The 16,105-nt window shown below is 58.6% G+C and overlaps 1 protein-coding gene across 1 annotated transcript in view; it reads left to right on the top strand.

Annotated features, from left to right (window-relative positions):
• Hmcn2 (hemicentin 2) overlaps nt 1-16,105 on the top strand; it is a 128,861-nt gene that overhangs the window by 57,843 nt on the left and 54,913 nt on the right. The window contains exons 24-39 of the mRNA XM_012516738.2: nt 982-1,176; nt 2,095-2,225; nt 2,425-2,572; nt 2,834-2,960; nt 3,785-3,939; nt 4,729-5,007; nt 6,695-6,973; nt 7,551-7,659; nt 7,879-8,048; nt 9,473-9,627; nt 10,004-10,100; nt 10,497-10,592; nt 11,075-11,251; nt 12,581-12,738; nt 14,206-14,329; nt 15,683-15,858. Coding sequence (XP_012372192.1) covers nt 982-1,176; nt 2,095-2,225; nt 2,425-2,572; nt 2,834-2,960; nt 3,785-3,939; nt 4,729-5,007; nt 6,695-6,973; nt 7,551-7,659; nt 7,879-8,048; nt 9,473-9,627; nt 10,004-10,100; nt 10,497-10,592; nt 11,075-11,251; nt 12,581-12,738; nt 14,206-14,329; nt 15,683-15,858 — 2,576 coding nt within the window. The remainder of the gene's footprint in view (nt 1-981; nt 1,177-2,094; nt 2,226-2,424; nt 2,573-2,833; nt 2,961-3,784; nt 3,940-4,728; nt 5,008-6,694; nt 6,974-7,550; nt 7,660-7,878; nt 8,049-9,472; nt 9,628-10,003; nt 10,101-10,496; nt 10,593-11,074; nt 11,252-12,580; nt 12,739-14,205; nt 14,330-15,682; nt 15,859-16,105) is intronic.

The following is a 16,105-nucleotide window of genomic DNA, read 5'->3' as shown; positions in this document are numbered from 1 at the left end:
GTGTGACCACTGGGACCCAGGGGCTCAGGGGCTCCCCGCAGCAGGGCTCTGGGTCCACCGTGCTATGCATCCAGGTGGGATGGACCACAGCTGAGCAGTGGCAGGGCTGGGACTGGGGCACAATGCCTGCTTGGCAAATGTAAAGTTCTGAGTTCAATTCTAGGTACCAAACCCCCACCACCAAACTCTGAGGCCTCTCCACAGCTTGGAGGCCTGACTCCTGGGGCCAGAGGCATGAGAGTCTCCAGGAGAAGCTGAAGGGTCAGGAGACACATGTGTGATGTGTGTATGGGGGAGTTTTGGGGTACACCCACGCCTGCCTTGGTGCTGTGTGGATTGCTAGGGCCGGGTCACTCAGGGACTCTGTGGTGACTGCTGGGTGGCACCACTTAGTGATCTGGGACAATCACAGCCCAGCAGGTAGCGGGGCTGCATACCTGCTGTGCACTAGGCCTTCAGGTGCATTGGCTGGTGGGGGGCAGGTGCCAGCCAGCCCAGCACGCAGTGTGTCAGAGGGGACCGTCCAGGGCCGTGCTACCCGTGGTGGCGCCGTGTGTTGAGAAGTGGTTGGGGCCAAGCAGGGCACAGGGCAGAGCCTGTAACTTCTGTGCTCACTTAGCCCTGCTGCGTGCCAGGCATGGCGCGGGCAGCTGGGGCTCAGCAGGGAACAAAGCGAAGACCCCACGCTCGTGGGAAGAAGTAGGGGGCAAAGAAAATGCTGGTGGCAGAGGTCGGAGTGGGTGGAGTGCAGTTGATTCAGGGCAGCAGGGGCCTCCCTGGGAAGAAAGGATCTAGGAAACAGGACTGTGTGTGGGCCCCATGGGGACCACGAGGACAATGTGGACAGGTGGTGGTGGGCGAGGGGTGGCACAGGCTGCAGCCCTGGGAGCTGGTGACACGCGGGGAGATGCAGTAGGGCCGTGCAGCTGTGCAGAGGACGATGTTGGGATCTCTGTGCTCAGGAATCTGTGCTCCTGCCAGGGACCCCCAAACCGCAGGTCACGTGGCACAAGGGCCCATCTTCAGAGCCCCTGAGTGGCCGGCCGGGTGTGGCAGTGCTGGACGATGGGTCCCTGTTCCTGTCCTTGGTCTCACCCACCGACAGCGGAGACTATGAGTGCCGGGCCACTAATGAGGCAGGCTCTGCTTCCAGGAGAGCCAAACTGGTGGTCCACGGTAAGAAGGGCTCAGAGCTACGGCTGGGCATGAATGGCGGGGACCCAGGGGCAGGCTTGCCCCGACCTCCCACGGAGGCCACCTGGCTGGGCTCCGTAGTGGTGCCAGGGTCTGATGGTAACACTGGGTCCCCAGGGCCTAAGAGCCCACCACAGGGAGGGCACAAAGTCCTGCCTGCAGATGCCAGAGGAGGGCAGAGCTCCCTGCTGCCCCTGCTGCCTGGGCAGACCTGCGCAGGCTATGTAGGAAACAGCAGGAGCACTCGGTGGCAGCTCACTGGTCCTTGCAGCTGCATCCAGGTGAAAAGCAGAGGAGAGGCCCAGAGCCCACAGTTGGGTTCAAACCAAGGCGTTAGTGCTGGCATTCAGGGAGGCTGAGGCAGGAGGATCCTGAGTTAGAGACCAGTCTGGGCTACAAAGTGAGTTCAAGGCCAGCCTGAGCTGCATAGTGAGACCTTGTCTCAAAAATACAATAATAATTAATAATAATAATAGGAGCTTGCCGACTGAGGAAACCTATGGGGTGGGCTGGGGCTCCCCCTGCTGGTAGATGAGCGGAGCAGCCCCTGGGCAGCACCTGTCCCATCATCAATCCCTGCTTGGAAAGTCTGTGGGAAGAAGAGACGCTCACTCTGGGGACCCAGTTGGGTGGCTGTGGCACCAGGTTGGGAGCAGAACTGGATGCAGCCAGGACTCCAGCCTCTTGTAAGGCCGAGTGGCAGTGGCATCCACTGGGTCCCTCTGGGCTGTGCCTGTACCTGGGCGAGGCTGCTGTGGCGGCTCGCGGGATGGGCAGATGTGCGGCTACCAGGACAGTGAATGAGTGTGGGAGTTGGTGCTGCCTGTCCAGGCTGACAGGACCCTGGGGTGGGGGTCGAGGAGGTGGGAGGCAGCTCTCTGCTTCTTCTCGCTCCCTCAGTGCCCCCCAGTATCCGGGAGGAGGGGCGCAAGGACAACGTGTCGGGTGTCGCCGGGCAGCCGTTGTCACTGGAGTGTGACGCACATGGCTTTCCAGCCCCTGAGATTGCATGGCTCAAGGATGGGCAGCCGGTGGGTGTCCCGGGAGTGTGGCGGCGGGACAGGCTGTCTGGAGGGGGCCTGCCGAGGTGTGGTGTGAGGTGTGACCACATCTGTGGGCGGTGGAGGGTGTGGTCCTGGTGTGACTCCTGCCTGGCTCTGGTTGCCAGCCGGGCCTCGGTTTCCTCATTGCCAATGGGCACTGCCCGCTTCCTCGGCCTCTCCTGCCCAGATCCCTGAGGCTGGCAGCCGCCACCTGCTGCATGGGGCCCGGACCCTCCATTTCCCCAAGATCGAGGAGGCTGATTCCGGCCTTTACTCCTGCCGTGCCGAGAACCAGGCAGGGAGCACCCAGAAGGACTTCAGTCTCCTGGTGCTCAGTGAGTGGCTGGCAGAGGCTGTGCAGACCTGCCCCTGTCCCCCAGAACCCCCAGGCAAGGAGCACATGGACAGACCCATGACCAACCCAGTGTGGCACAAGGGGAGCTGGGCAGACTTCCGAGAACCGTGGGCTGGGGGCCCATCCATCTGGGGCTCGGGAACTTCCTCAGAGGACAGTGCTGTGGGGACCCACACAGGCAAGGGCTCCGTGGCTGACAGGGTCCTCTGGGTCTGAGCTCTACACTCCTTTCACCCCGCAGTCCCCCCTTCCATGCTGGGAGCTGGGGTTGCACAGGAGGTGCTGGGCCTGGCTGGTGCTGACGTGGAGCTGGAGTGTCGGACCTCAGGGGTCCCCACACCCCAAGTGGAGTGGACCAAGGATGGGCAGTGAGTAGCCTCCCTGGTGGACACAGGGCTGTGCTCAGCCTGGGGCCACTGGCTGGGCCCTGGGAGGCTGAACTCTGAGTGATCCTGCTGGCGGGAGCAGGGTCTTCCTATTGTTCAGCAACCTTAAAAAAAAGAGCAACTAGCTGAGAGTGGTGGTGCATACCTTTCACGCCAGCACTCAGGAGGTTGGGCAGGAGGATCATTGTGAGTCTGAGGCCAGCCTGGGCTCCAAAGTGAGCTCAAGGCCAACCTGAACTTCAGAGCGAGACCCTGTGTCAAAAAGACCAAACAACAGCAGCAGCAGCAGCAACAATAACCACCACCTAAGATATTTTAGGCAGGATTCACATAACACACCACTGTCCAACATAAAGCAACTGTTCAGCAGCCTTTAGTGCACACACAGCATTGGGCCACCACGGCCAGTCTGCTTCCGGAGCGTGCCGTCACTCCAGAAGAAAACTCTGAACCCGCTAGTGGCCACCTCCCCCTTCCATCCCCAGCCCCAGGACGCCAGCAGCCTGGCGTTCCCACATTTGCCTACGCTGGACAGTTCTTCAGGGTCAGACTCTAGGTAGCCTTTGGTGTGGCTTCCTTCCTTGGCAGAATGTCTTCGAGGTGCGTCCTTGTCACAGCAGGGGTCAGCATCTCAGACCTCTTTGTGGCTAAGCAGCTTTATCCATGCGTGGGCAGTTGGTTTAGTGGCCTCTATCTGTGGGTGTTGGGGGTGCAGCCCGCCGGCTCTCACTGACCGGGGGGCCCTGGAGCCGCCTGTCGCACCTTCACTCTGCCTGAATAACCGTGCCTGCTTCACATCTCTCCAGGCCTATCTTTCCAGGAGACCCTCGCACCCAGCTCTGGGAGGATGGCCAGGTCCTGAGGATCGCCAGCAGTCACCCGGGGGATGAGGGTCGGTACCAGTGCACGGCTTTTAGCCCAGCGGGCCAGCAGACCAAGGACTTCCGGCTCCGCGTGCACTGTGAGACCCGACCCCTTCTGGGCCACCTGCTGCTTGTGACACCTCCTGTCTGCTGTCCCTGCCAGGGATGGGCTGATGAGGACAGGCTTGGGGGGCCTGGGGATAGTCCTCTGCCTGGGAAAACCAGCTAGGAACTGGGGAGCATCTGGCCTGGGCCCAGGGCTCCCCAGATTTCTTTATGTGAAAGAGATATTTATGATCTGAACTGTAAGTGGGAAGCCAGCGGCATGGCACGCACCATCCGTGGAAAGCAAAGCGCCAAAGAGAGGCCTGGTGTGCCAGGGCAGGGCACCAACCCAGGCCTGCTCCTGTGCCGAGGGGGAGCCTAGAAAGGGCCTGAAAGGCTTGGGGCACAGTGGCCCCCAAGAGTCTTAGGTTCTGGGATGCAGTGTCACCCCCCACCATTCCCACCTGCCCCCCGAAATCATCCTAGTACCAGAGCCCTGGGAAAGCCTTGCTCTAGTCCAGCCCCTCATTCCACAGATGGGGAGCCTGAGGCCCAGAGCGGGGACAGGACCTACCCAGGGTCATACAGTGAGTTAGAGGCAGAGCGGGGTCCCCAGACCCTCGGTGGTGACTGCACTTGCTTTCCACACCAGCATGTCCCCGAGCTGGCCCGGCTGCCCATCCTGACACTGCTCTCTCTCCATGCCCTGTGTCCTCCCGTTCGTACAGGGGAAGCCTGTGACATGCGCTTGTGGCCCACAGGCACATGCATGCTTCCCTGGGGGAAGACACTGGCCGCCTGTGAGGGGCACCTGTGATCCCCACCTGCTGTGTCCTTCTCAGCACCCCCCACCATCTGGGGCTCCAATGACACCGGCGAAGTGGCTGCCATGGAGGGACGCCTGGTGCAGCTTCTGTGTGAGGCCCGAGGCACCCCTACCCCCGAGATCGCCTGGTTCAAGGATGGGACCCCGCTCCCCAGCAGCAGCAGGGTGGTCTCCACCAGGGGTGGCCGGCAGCTACAGCTGGCCCGGGCCCAGGGATCGGATGCTGGCATCTACACCTGCAAGGCCAGCAACCCTATGGGTGTCACAGAGAAGGCCACCAGGCTGGTGGTTTATGGTGAGCAGCTGGGGCATCGGCAGTGTGTGGGGTCACCTCGGCTGGGCAGCAGGAGGGATGCTGGACCCAGGCAGCCTCCATCTGGCCCCAGAGGTCAGTGTGTGTGGTGGGGGTGATGCTGAAGTGGTCGGAGGTGACAGGGAAAAGGGACCAGGAAGCCTTTGGGAGAGAGGTGTCGGCCTAGCTCCTCTAGCATCTCCGTGCAGGTGGGGAGACCGAGGCCCAGGGCAGGGGCTGTCTTGGGGTGCATGGCAGAGCTGAGTCCACGCTCTGGACCTCCCCCAGGTTCAGGGTTCTTTGCTAAGCTGACCTCAAAGACCTGGGTTAGTAAATTGCTGGGGCTTATTGCTACTCTGGGAGACTTTACAGCACGAACTGGTTTAACTGGCTGGTGATAGGACTTGGTCTCCCGTGTCCCCATGGAAGATGAGCATGGTGAGGCTCTGGGATGGAGTGGTCAGCTCCGGAGGGACTGGTCACAGCCCCAGCTGGTGACCTCTATGTCACCTGAACCTCAGGGATGGGCTCTCAGGACATTTGAGGACCCTGGAAGAGAGATCAGCCTGGGAGGTATGGGCAGGCCCGTGGGGAGTTGGGGTGGAGATGAAACGTGTGTGTGTGTGTGTGTGTGTGTGTGTGTGTGTGTGTGTGTGTGTAACATGTCGATATTATCCCTTAGTTATTGTGGACTGAACAGGGCTGCAATGTCCCAAACAAGTGGACAGCGAAGGCTTACCTACATGGGCCAAGTGATGTGATTTTAGGGCTCCAGGAGGAGGCTCTAAACCCTCTCACAGAATTCGACATCCTCTGGGGGCTAAGACCAAGGTCTTCTCTGGGCTGCTTGTATTTATTTAGTTAGCAGAACAAGGGAGAATAATCCTGAAGAAGAGCAGGAGCAGCTCCAGGGCTTCCCCAAATAAGGCACAGTGTTAATTTAGGAGAGCTGTGTTGTCTCCAGGAAAGTCCCCACCCAGGAGGGAAGTGTCTGCAGCTGCCGTTGAGCTTGGAGCCGGGTGTCCCTCACTGTGGCCTTGTCATCTGAGGCTTCCCGGCTTCACCAGCCACTACAGGCCTCAGTGGGACCAGTGGCTCACAGCGGTGCACTTACTTTGAGTCCACTGCCCATCTCCATCAAGGGGCCTCGGCCAGGGACGGACTCACAGGGGAACATGGAAACCAGTTGGCTAGCTTAAGTGCTGCTCCGAGCTGCTTCCCGGTGGTCTCCACTGTGTGTGTGTGTGTGTGTGTGTATGTTCTATATTCAAAGCAGCTTGGGAGGCAAACAGGGTTGAAACGCACCTCTACTCCTAATCCAAGGTTTCACTGAGTTCCCTGGCAATGGGTACCTCCAAAGATTAAGAGGCCAGCTCTTCCTCTAGCTTGGCTGCAGTGGGTTCTGGGTTTACAGATCCAATCCTGTCCCCTTGGCCTCCACTGGCTAAGCCAGGAGCCCCCCAAAACACACCTGAGAGTCACGGTGTAGAGATGCCAGGGCAAGTGGGTGTTCTGTTCATGATGAGCTCCGAGGGGCAGCACAGAGAGAGCCAAGACGGAGGGCATCCTTGGGGGGAGGGACAGGGAGGCTCCATGGGGCGGTATAGGGCAGGGGTCCCTGTAGGCTGAGCAGGGAAGGGCTGCTTTGGGGAGGCTACCGAGGCTCTGAGTACCCCTGCCTCCCCCCTAGTTGCACCCACCATCGAGGGTGCCCGTGGAGGGCCGTACGTGGTGCAGGCTGTGGCCGGGAGGCCCTTGGCGCTGGAGTGTGCGGCCAGAGGCTTCCCGCCCCCCACCGTGTCCTGGCAGCATGAGGGGCTGCCGCTGGCCGAGAGCAACGGGACCTGGCTGGAGCCGGATGGCGCACTGCGGCTGCAGAGCCCAGGGGAAGCGTCCGGGGGGCTGTACAGCTGCGTGGCCAGCAGCCCTGCGGGCGAGGCCGTGTTGCAGTATGCTGTGGAAGTACAGGGTGAGCCGGCCAGGACAGCAGACTGCTTCCCACACCTGCTGCTCCCCAGCAGTTTGTCCCCTATGGGGATGGAGGGTGGTGATGTCCCCAGTGTCCCTGTCTTGCGTGACATGGTTGAGACCTCTGAGCTTCTGCGGGGATCGCCTGAGTCCTCAGATCCAGAATCAGCTCCTGCCTGTGTCCTGGGGATGGGTCGTCCGGGTGGAGAACACTGTTCCTTCTGTCCACGGGATGGAGACTTGTTAAGGACTGCAGGGCTGGTATGGGCCTCTGGTTGAGCACCGGCCTTGCGGTGTGGGGCTGTGGGGCTGATCCCAGCCCCTAAAGAGCAAGAATGTCCCTAGACCAAGCGAGCATGGACGCTGTCCTGTGTCCCCAGCTCAGGCCACTCAGCAGGCATTCCCACTGTCTCCTCCATGCCAGCCCACAGGGGCAGAAGGAGAATGCACAAGGCCAGCAGGACTCTCGGGGCTCAGTCTGGAGGAGGCAGCCGAAATAGATGGGCTTTGACTCCTGCTTTGACCATGGTGGGAAGACTTGCTCAGCTCCAGCCACCAACAGTGTGTCCTGCCCACAGTACCCCCGCAGCTTCTGGTGGCTGAAGGCTTGGGCCAGGTGACTGCCATCGTGGGACAGCCCCTGGAACTCCCATGCAGGGCCTCAGGCTCCCCGGTACCCACCATCCAGTGCGTATGGGGCACAGGGCTTCGGCTGGGTGGGAAGAGTTCAAGCTATGGGGTGGGTGACGTGAGCAGGGAGCTGCTCCTGGTTCCCAGGGATGAGCACCAGGCTGAGCTGGGAGGGACAGCAGGGGTGTGTGTGTGTGGGGGGGACAGGAAGCCTCCTATCCCGTCCTGGAACCACCTTTCCTGGCCTCAGGCCAGCCTGTGCCCGGCCCACCCTAGGTGGCTGCAGAACGGCAGCCCTGCAGAGCGGCTGGCAGGAGTGCGGGTCTCCTCTCAGGGAACCCTGCTGCACATTGACCACGTGGAGCTGGGCCACGCGGGCCTCTTTGCCTGCCAGGCAACCAACGATGCCGGCACCGCAGGGGCCGAGGTGGAGGTGTCTGTGCACGGTGAGCCGTGTCCAGGATTGGGGTGGTGGGAGGCTTGAGATGCCAGGCGAGTGGAGCCAGAGGGCACTGTCAGCCGGGAGGGACAGGGGCTCATCTCCTCCGGGTAGTGGCCAGTCCTGAATGTCCCAGTTCCCTGAAGAGATGCAGATGTGAGAGGCTACCTTTTGTCAGCTACTTAGCATGCTTGTCATCTGCCCTGTCCAGCCCTCGGGCCTGCTCCCTTCCCGGCCTCATCCCCTACCCTCTCTTCCTGAGACCACATGGAACCTCACGCAGTCCTTTAAATACCTCCACACCTGCTTGCAGTCTCATGGAAGAGCCCCCCCCACCGCCTCCATACTAGGACAGCCAGTCGTCTCTGCTTCCTGCTCTGTGGGCTCCATAAAACCAGTTCACAGTTGCCTTTCTCTGCTGGGCACAGATTAGAGGTTCATGAACATGTGTGTGGATAGATGATGGATGATGAATGGTGGATGGGTACATGGGTGGATGGATGGATGGATGGATGGATGGATGGATGGGTGGGTAGGTGGATGGGTGAGGGATAGGTGGGTGGTTGGATAGGTGATAGGTGGGTGGGTGGGTGGATGGGTGGTGGATGGGTGGGTGAGTACATGGACAGATGGGTGGGTGGATGATGGATGGAAGGAAGGTTGGTTGAATGGATGGATGAGTGGGTGGATGAGTGATGGATGGATGGGTGGGTATAAGGATGGGTGGGTAGATGGATGGATGGGTGGATAGATGGTTGGGTAGATGGATGGATAGTTGGGCAGATAGGTGGATGAAAGATGAATAGATAGTATGAGAATTGGATAAGCAGGTAAGAGTAGGCAAATGAGTTGATGGTTACATAGTTACATGAATGACAAGTGACCAGTGAGTGATGGATGGATGGATAAATGAGGGGTTGGTGAGTCCGTGGGTGGATAGAGGGATGGGTGGTGGATGAATGGGCGGGTAGATGAGGTGGTGGATGGTGAGTAGATGGGCAGGTTAGTGGATGGGAAGACGGATGGATGGATGGATGGATGGATGGATGGATGGATGGGTGGATGGATGGGTGGATGGGTGGATGGATGATGGGAGGGTGGGCGGGTGGACAGGTGCTGAGTGGATGGGTGCAGAGGCAGGTGGAGAGGTAGGAAGGTGGAAGGACTTCGGGGCAGGCAGAGGACTGGTGGGCGATGACTAGTCGGTGGGTGGGTGGGTGGGAGAACGCCTAAGGGAAAGCTCTGTTAGCTCAGCCTGCAGCTCTTCCCTCTAAGGCGGGTGCTTGTGGGGGGAGTGTGGGGCAAGCTAGAGAGCAGACCTGGGTGAAGCCCTGCAAGCCACCCCTTCACCCACAGGCATCAAGGGGTTGCTGGGTACCCCTGTACCCCTCTTTAGCCTGACCCAGGCCCTCCCTCTCTCCCCCTACCCAGAGCTCCCGACAGTCGATGTCATTGGGGGTGAGAATGTCACAGCCCCTTTCCTGCAGTCCGTGACTCTCCAGTGTGTAGGGGCTGGCACGCCTACCCCAAGCCTCCGCTGGTGGAAGGATGGGGTGGCCCTGGCAACGTCAGGGGGGACCCTGCAGGTACATTTAGGAGCCCCAGGGTTGGTGGGACAGCTGGGACATGTGGAGGAGCGGCCCTTCATGGGTCCTGCTGGCCCTGTGCGAAGCCTTGGTAGTGTGGGGGTGGGGCATGCACAGAGAAGGCTGGGACCCTCAGGGGTCCTGAGGTGCTGGCATGGAGAAAGAAGGGGACCCTCTGCCTCTTTCAGCTCCCTGGAGCCTCAGTTGTTTGGGGGGGGAGGGAGTCACGCGGGAGATCAGAGGGGCCTGGGAGCCCCAAGAGCTGGCCCAGGCTTCCCGGCACACTGCCTGCCTTGGGGGACACCAGCTACCTGGCTGTCCCCAGCCTGGGCCCTGTGGCTTCCCCGATATACTCTGGCCTCTCCTCCTCCCCCAGATCAAGAAGGTGGACCTGAGGGATGAAGGCATCTACACCTGCACCGCTACCAGCCTGGCTGGGGAGAGCAAGAGGGATGTGGTGGTCAAGGTTCTGGGTAAGGACGTGGCCGCGAGCAGAGCCGGAGGCCTGGGGTGGTGTGCAATGCCCGTGGGGCCCTGGCTGTCAGGTGCATGGTTGCAGAGATTTTAAAATCACAGTGTGTGTCCAACTTGGGAGGACGTGGGCAGCCTGAGATGGAACCTGGACAGCTGCCCTGTGGCTCCTGCCTGCTTTGGGCGGCAGGCTGTGCCCAGCTTTGTGCCTACCTCAGCTCATTTGCTTCATATTGTGGGTCCATGGCACCCTTGCCAGGGTGGGCAAGTCCCTGCCAGACCGCGCCCCTCCCCTGGATCCTGCTCTTGGCCTTTGGAGGTCTGGCAAGGGGCACTGGAGTGGGCGGGATGAGAGATACCCACTGTCCCCAAGCTAGGTCAAGCCTGTCTCCTCCTAGTTCCTCCTAACATCGAGCCAGGCCCTATCAACCAGGCTGTGCTGGAGAATGCATCCATGACCTTGGAGTGCCTGGCTTCAGGGGTGCCTCCTCCCGGTAAGGTGCTCCTCTTAGGGAAAGCCCTCCCTAGCTGTCCTCATAAACTCACCCAGTGTGTGCCAGGCACAGAGCTTTGACCTGGGCTCTGCAGCAAACCTGTGGGCTCTGCTCAGTTTGCACTCCAAGGGGCAGCCTGGGCTGGGGGTGAGAAACAGGACCCTCAGGTCCCCCACCTCATCTCTTCTCTGGAGCAGCTGCTGAGGAAGGGCTGGGGGCTGGGGGCGGGCATGGGTCCTGGGCATAGAAGCAGCACGGGGTTTGTCAGGAGAGGCCATCCATGCCTCCCCTCCGGGCCACCACCCAGTGGTCCTGTCTCAAGTACCACCACCTTGTCCTACCCCCCTCCTTTCCTAAAGCACCCTGGCCTTCTCTAATGTATGACAGAAAGCAATGCCTCCCAGCAAGCTTCCTGGGGTTGCGCCTGCTCCCACAGCCTGAAGATCCAGCAGCACTCATTGCCTCTTTGCTCTCTTCTCCAGAGGTCTCCTGGTTCAAGGGCCACCAGCCCATCTCTGCCCAGACAGGGGTGATGGTTTCCGCTGATGGGAGAAGTCTCCACATTGAGCGAGCCCGGCTTTCTGATGCGGGGAGCTACCGCTGTGTGGCTTCCAACGTGGCAGGCAGCACAGAACTTCAGTACGGCCTCCGGGTCCATGGTGAGCTGCCCTGGGGGCACTGGGGCCCTTTGCCAAGGAAGTATCTTGCTTTCCACTTGTCTATTACCCGGTCCATGCATCCATTCATTTTAAACTCAGCTAACACATCATCCCCTATCCATTACTCACACAGCCATCCACTTATCCATTTACCTGCCCATCTACTCATCTATGCATCCATCCTCCCATCCATCCATCCATCCATCCATCCATCCATCCATCCATCCATCCAATCATCCTCCAATCCATCCATCCATCCTCCCATCCATCCATCCATCCATCCATCCATCCATCCATCCAATCATCCTCCAATCCATCCATCCATCCATCCATCCATCCATCCATCCATCCATCCAATCATCCTCCAATCCATCCATCCATCCAATCATCCTCCAATCCATCCATCCATCCATCCATCCATCCATCCATCCATCCATCCATCCATCAATCCTCCCATCCATCCATCCATCCATCCATCCATCCATCCATCCACCCATCCATCCATCCATCCAATCATCCTCCAATCCATCCATCCATCCATCCATCCATCCATCCATCCATCCATCCATCCATCCATCCTCCCATCCATCCATCCATCCATCCATCCATCCACTCATCCATCCTCCCATCCATCCATCTATTCATCTATCCATCTATCCATTCATCTATGCTCCCACCCATCCATCCTCCCATCCATCCATCCTTCCATCCATCCTTTCCTCCATCTATTCATCTTCTGTCCAACCACATTTATTGAATACTTGCTCTTAAGAAGTCCCTGGCACTGCACCCTGAATAAGAAAGTTCCAGAAAAATTTAGTCTACTGTAGGACTTAGTAATTAAAGCATGACTCAAAGCACAAATTTATGACACTGTGATGAGAGCTAGGAAATGTGAGGTCCACTGCATGCTGGTCGCTGTGGCATCCAGGGGCCTCTCTGATAGCTGAGACCTCCAGGGCTTGAACCTGCAGAGATGCAAAGAATTCAAGAAACTGAAGGGAGGCTGGAGGCTTACAACAGAGACAGAGGAGAGGTCAGGGCTTCCACTCTCCCTCCAGAGCATCCCCATGGTGGATGACTTCCTGCTGTTGATCCCAGCCTAAGTCCAGGAGCTGCTTCCTGGCTGGCTGACTCTAGGCAGGTGGCTTCCTCTCTTTGTGCCTCAGTTCCCAGAGGTGGAACCCTTCTCTGGTGGTGCTCAGGGAAGAGATGAACAGCTCTGAGAGCGGTGGACTGGCTGCCTGGTTGGGCTGGCTGTCCCCATGCCTTTGTGGGTATCCTGTGTGCCTCAGCTCACCCCCTGTCCCTTGTCACCTCACTCTGCAGTGCCTCCCCGAATCACCCTGCCACCCAGCCTGCCAGGCCCAGTACTGCTTGGTGCGCCTGTCCGGCTGACGTGCAATGCCTCTGGCGCTCCCAGCCCCATGCTGATGTGGCTGAAGGATGGAAACCCTGTGTCACCAGCAGGGACCCCTGGCCTCCAGGTCAGCGAGGATGGGTGGCCCTGGGAGGGTGAGCTGGGGCTGGGAACTCAGGGTTATGCTGGGCCCAAGCTGCCCTGCCTGACATGACGTGTGCCAGCCATCTATGTCGCCCAAAGTTTCCTAATTAGCACATTCAAAAAGTAAAAGTAGGGCTGGAGAGATGGCTCAGTGGTCTAAAGCACCTACTTGAAACAAGCTTGGCAAAGCACAGGGACCGCGATTCAATCCTCCAGCACCACATGCCAGCCAGCCCCGCCCCCTGGTGGGCTGAGCTGGCCACACACACACACAATAAATAGATGTAATAAATAAATAAATAAAAATTTTTAAAAAAAAAGTAAAAGTAAATGGGTGAAATCCATTTTAATTCGACAGTGGGTCCAGTACATCACAGGAGCTTGCATCGCCCTGTGATCAATGTAAACATTATCTCTGTTCATGCTAACTCTGAACTGCATTGTATATTTTACTCAGTGTGCTTGAACTTCAGTGTACAGCGAATGTTTACATTTTAAAATATATTACAACAAAAGGCATTGCTATTAATTCCCTTTAAAATCCTCTCCCTTGCTTTGAACACATTGATCCCATCGTCCTTGCTACTTTCTGCAGCAGCTCTGGAATCCTCTTTCCTGAGGGTCTTTACTAGGTGTGATAAAAAATACAGTGAATGAGCTGGGCGTGGTGGACATGCTGTAATCCCCACACTTGGGAGACTGAAGCAGGAGGACCCTTGTAAGTTCGAGACCAGCCTGGGCTACATAGTGAGCTCAAGGCCAGCCTGAACTGCACAGCGAGACCTTGTCTCCAAACAAAGACCAGACATAAAAATAAAAGTACAGCGAGTGCTGCTGTTGAGCGCCATCCGAAGGGAAGGCCGCTTGTGAGAACACGGCGCTGTGCCTCGTCCACTAATCGCTGCCTCTCACGCTGTGCAGCCCTTGCTCTTTTCCAAAGTCAAAGTGACCGTGAAAAGTTGATTTTTGAATCAGTTCGGTAGACTGAGGCAGCCACGACAGTGCAAGTACGTCATTCAGGAAGGAGGACTTCCAGAGCTTCTGCAGAAAGTGGCAGGGACTGCAGAATGCTTAAGTGTTCGCAGTGAGGGGGACGATTTTATGGGGTTTCACAGTACTGTGTCTTTTACTGTCATATTTCTAAATATTTAAACATTACCCATTTTTTATTACATCTTGTACATTTGTGACCCCTCTCAATTTGGAAGGGTCGCCTCAAAGGCTCATTAACTGCATGTGGCCTGTGTGCTCTGGTGGCACCTGTTAGGAGGGTGGCGGAACTGTCCCCACCCAGCTGAGGTCCGGGCCAGCTCCTGCCTTCCCTGCCCTGTGGTGGTCCCTGAGGGTCTGTCTGTGTGCCTGGCAGCAGGGCCAGCTTGTGGGAGGCGCTGATCCTGTGGAAGGAAAGCGCGGGTGACCTCCTGATACAAGCTTTACTCTGGGGACACAGGTCTTCCCTGGGGGCCGGGTCCTCGCCTTGGCCAGTGCCCGGACCTCCGACTCGGGCAGCTACTCCTGCGTGGCTGTGAGTGCGGTGGGTGAAGACCGCCGAGATGTCACCCTGCAAGTCCATGGTGAGAGTCAGGCAGGTGGCCCTGTGGTCTAGGCCCCCAGCTCTGGGGTGGGTGTGGGTGGGGGATGGTAGTGGGGGGCGTCCCCAACCCCAGCCAGAGGAGTGAGAGTGGCTGAGTGGGCAACACGCCTGTTCAACACTGTGGCCACCATCGTGTGGGGTCAGTTGGACCCAGGACCTGTCCTGGAGTGAGACATCCCCAGTGGGTGGGTGGGTGGCGCCTGGCAGCCAGAAGCTCCATGTGCAGGAAGTCATAGAAGGAGCAGGAAGGAGCAGGAGGGGCAGTGAGCAGCCTGGAGACTCTTGGTCTTCTTGAAGTCACTTGGGGGTGATGGTCCCCTCCAGAAGGGCTGAGGTGACAGCAACCCTGGCCCTTGCGTGTCATGCATCTGGGGTTTGACTCCTGCCTGTGGTGCCTGGAGCCAGTCACTCTGCTCCAGGGAGCTCCCTGTGAGATGGGGGGGAGGGGAGTCCCCAGGCAGGGCACCATGGGGTTCGCAGAGCCAACGGTGACAGAGTGCTTGCCTTTTACTTTCCTCTTGTGGGTCTCATGGGGGCCGCAGAGGTTCAAGCGAGGACTCCAGAAGTGCAGCCCTGGTGGGGAGCAGGAGGCGTTCTGCCCCAGCTCTCTCTTTTTGGATCAGGATCAGAGGTGACAGCACCCTGTGCCATCCCCTCCACCTGTGTCACTACAGTGACTCTCTCAGGGTGGGGGTAGGGGGGCACTTTCATTTCACAGAGGAGGAAACAAGCCCAGGGTGCGGAGATGTCTCTGGGCTCCCGAGAGCAGGTGATGGAGCCCGGGCCTCGCGCCTCAGGCCTGCTTTGGGGATTTTCTTTGCTGTTGTACTTTTGTGTTTTTTGGGTTTTTTTCTCTCTTGCTACATAGTCCAGGCTGGCCTCAAATTTGTGGTACCCTTCCTGCCTCAGCCTCCCCAGGGCTGGGATTGCAGGTGTGCTCCCTATCTGGCTAGAATGTTTAAAGATTAGGATATTACTTTAATTTTTGGATGTCATTTCGAACATTGTAGATTTACATGCAGTTGTGAGAAGCAGTGAGGAGAGGCCCTGAGCTGCCGTCCTTCGGCTCGCCCCGTCCTGGGGACATCCAGGGGCTCTAGGGCAGCCCCCTTGCCCCATAGAGTGCGGCAGTGCCACAGTTTCCCTCACAGGGGTGCACAGGGGCCTCCTTCAGAATGAGGACAGCTCATCCCAGTGGTGATTTACACACACACACACACACACACACACACACACACACACACACACCTGGGTTGCTGGGAGTGGCCAGCCTAATGCTGGTATGGACCATCTCCCCCGTCCCACACACGCCTGCTGTCCCCTACCCCCACAGTGCCCCCGAGCATCCTTGGGGAGGAGCTGGCCATCTCTGTAGAGGCCAACCAGTCTGTGACCCTGGAGTGTCGCAGCCACGCCGTGCCCCCACCGGAGCTGAGCTGGCGGAAGGATGGGAAGCCCCTGCGGCTGCGGCCTGGCATCCGTCTCTCTGAGGACAAGGCCTTGCTGGAGGTGAGTGGCCGCCCAACGTGGACCAGGCTTCCCTTGGAGTGGAGCTGCCCAGGCGCTGCAGAGCCTGTGGGGGCCCAGCACCCCAGGAGCATCTGGCTGCCTCACTGTGACAGCAAACCCTCCTGCAGGAGATTTTTTTTTTTTTTTTCGGTACCAGGGATTGAACTTGGGACCTTGGGTAGGCATTTATGCCACTGAGCTATATCCCTGGCCCCCTTTCTTTCTTTCTTTCTTTCTTTCTTTCTTT

This window comes from Octodon degus, unplaced genomic scaffold (genome assembly GCF_000260255.1).
Source record: "Octodon degus isolate 3935 unplaced genomic scaffold, OctDeg1.0 scaffold00123, whole genome shotgun sequence".
In the NCBI taxonomy this organism is placed as follows: Eukaryota; Metazoa; Chordata; class Mammalia; order Rodentia; family Octodontidae; genus Octodon; species Octodon degus.
Note: the sequence above shows the minus strand (reverse complement) of the source record. Positions and strands in the feature narration are given on the sequence as shown.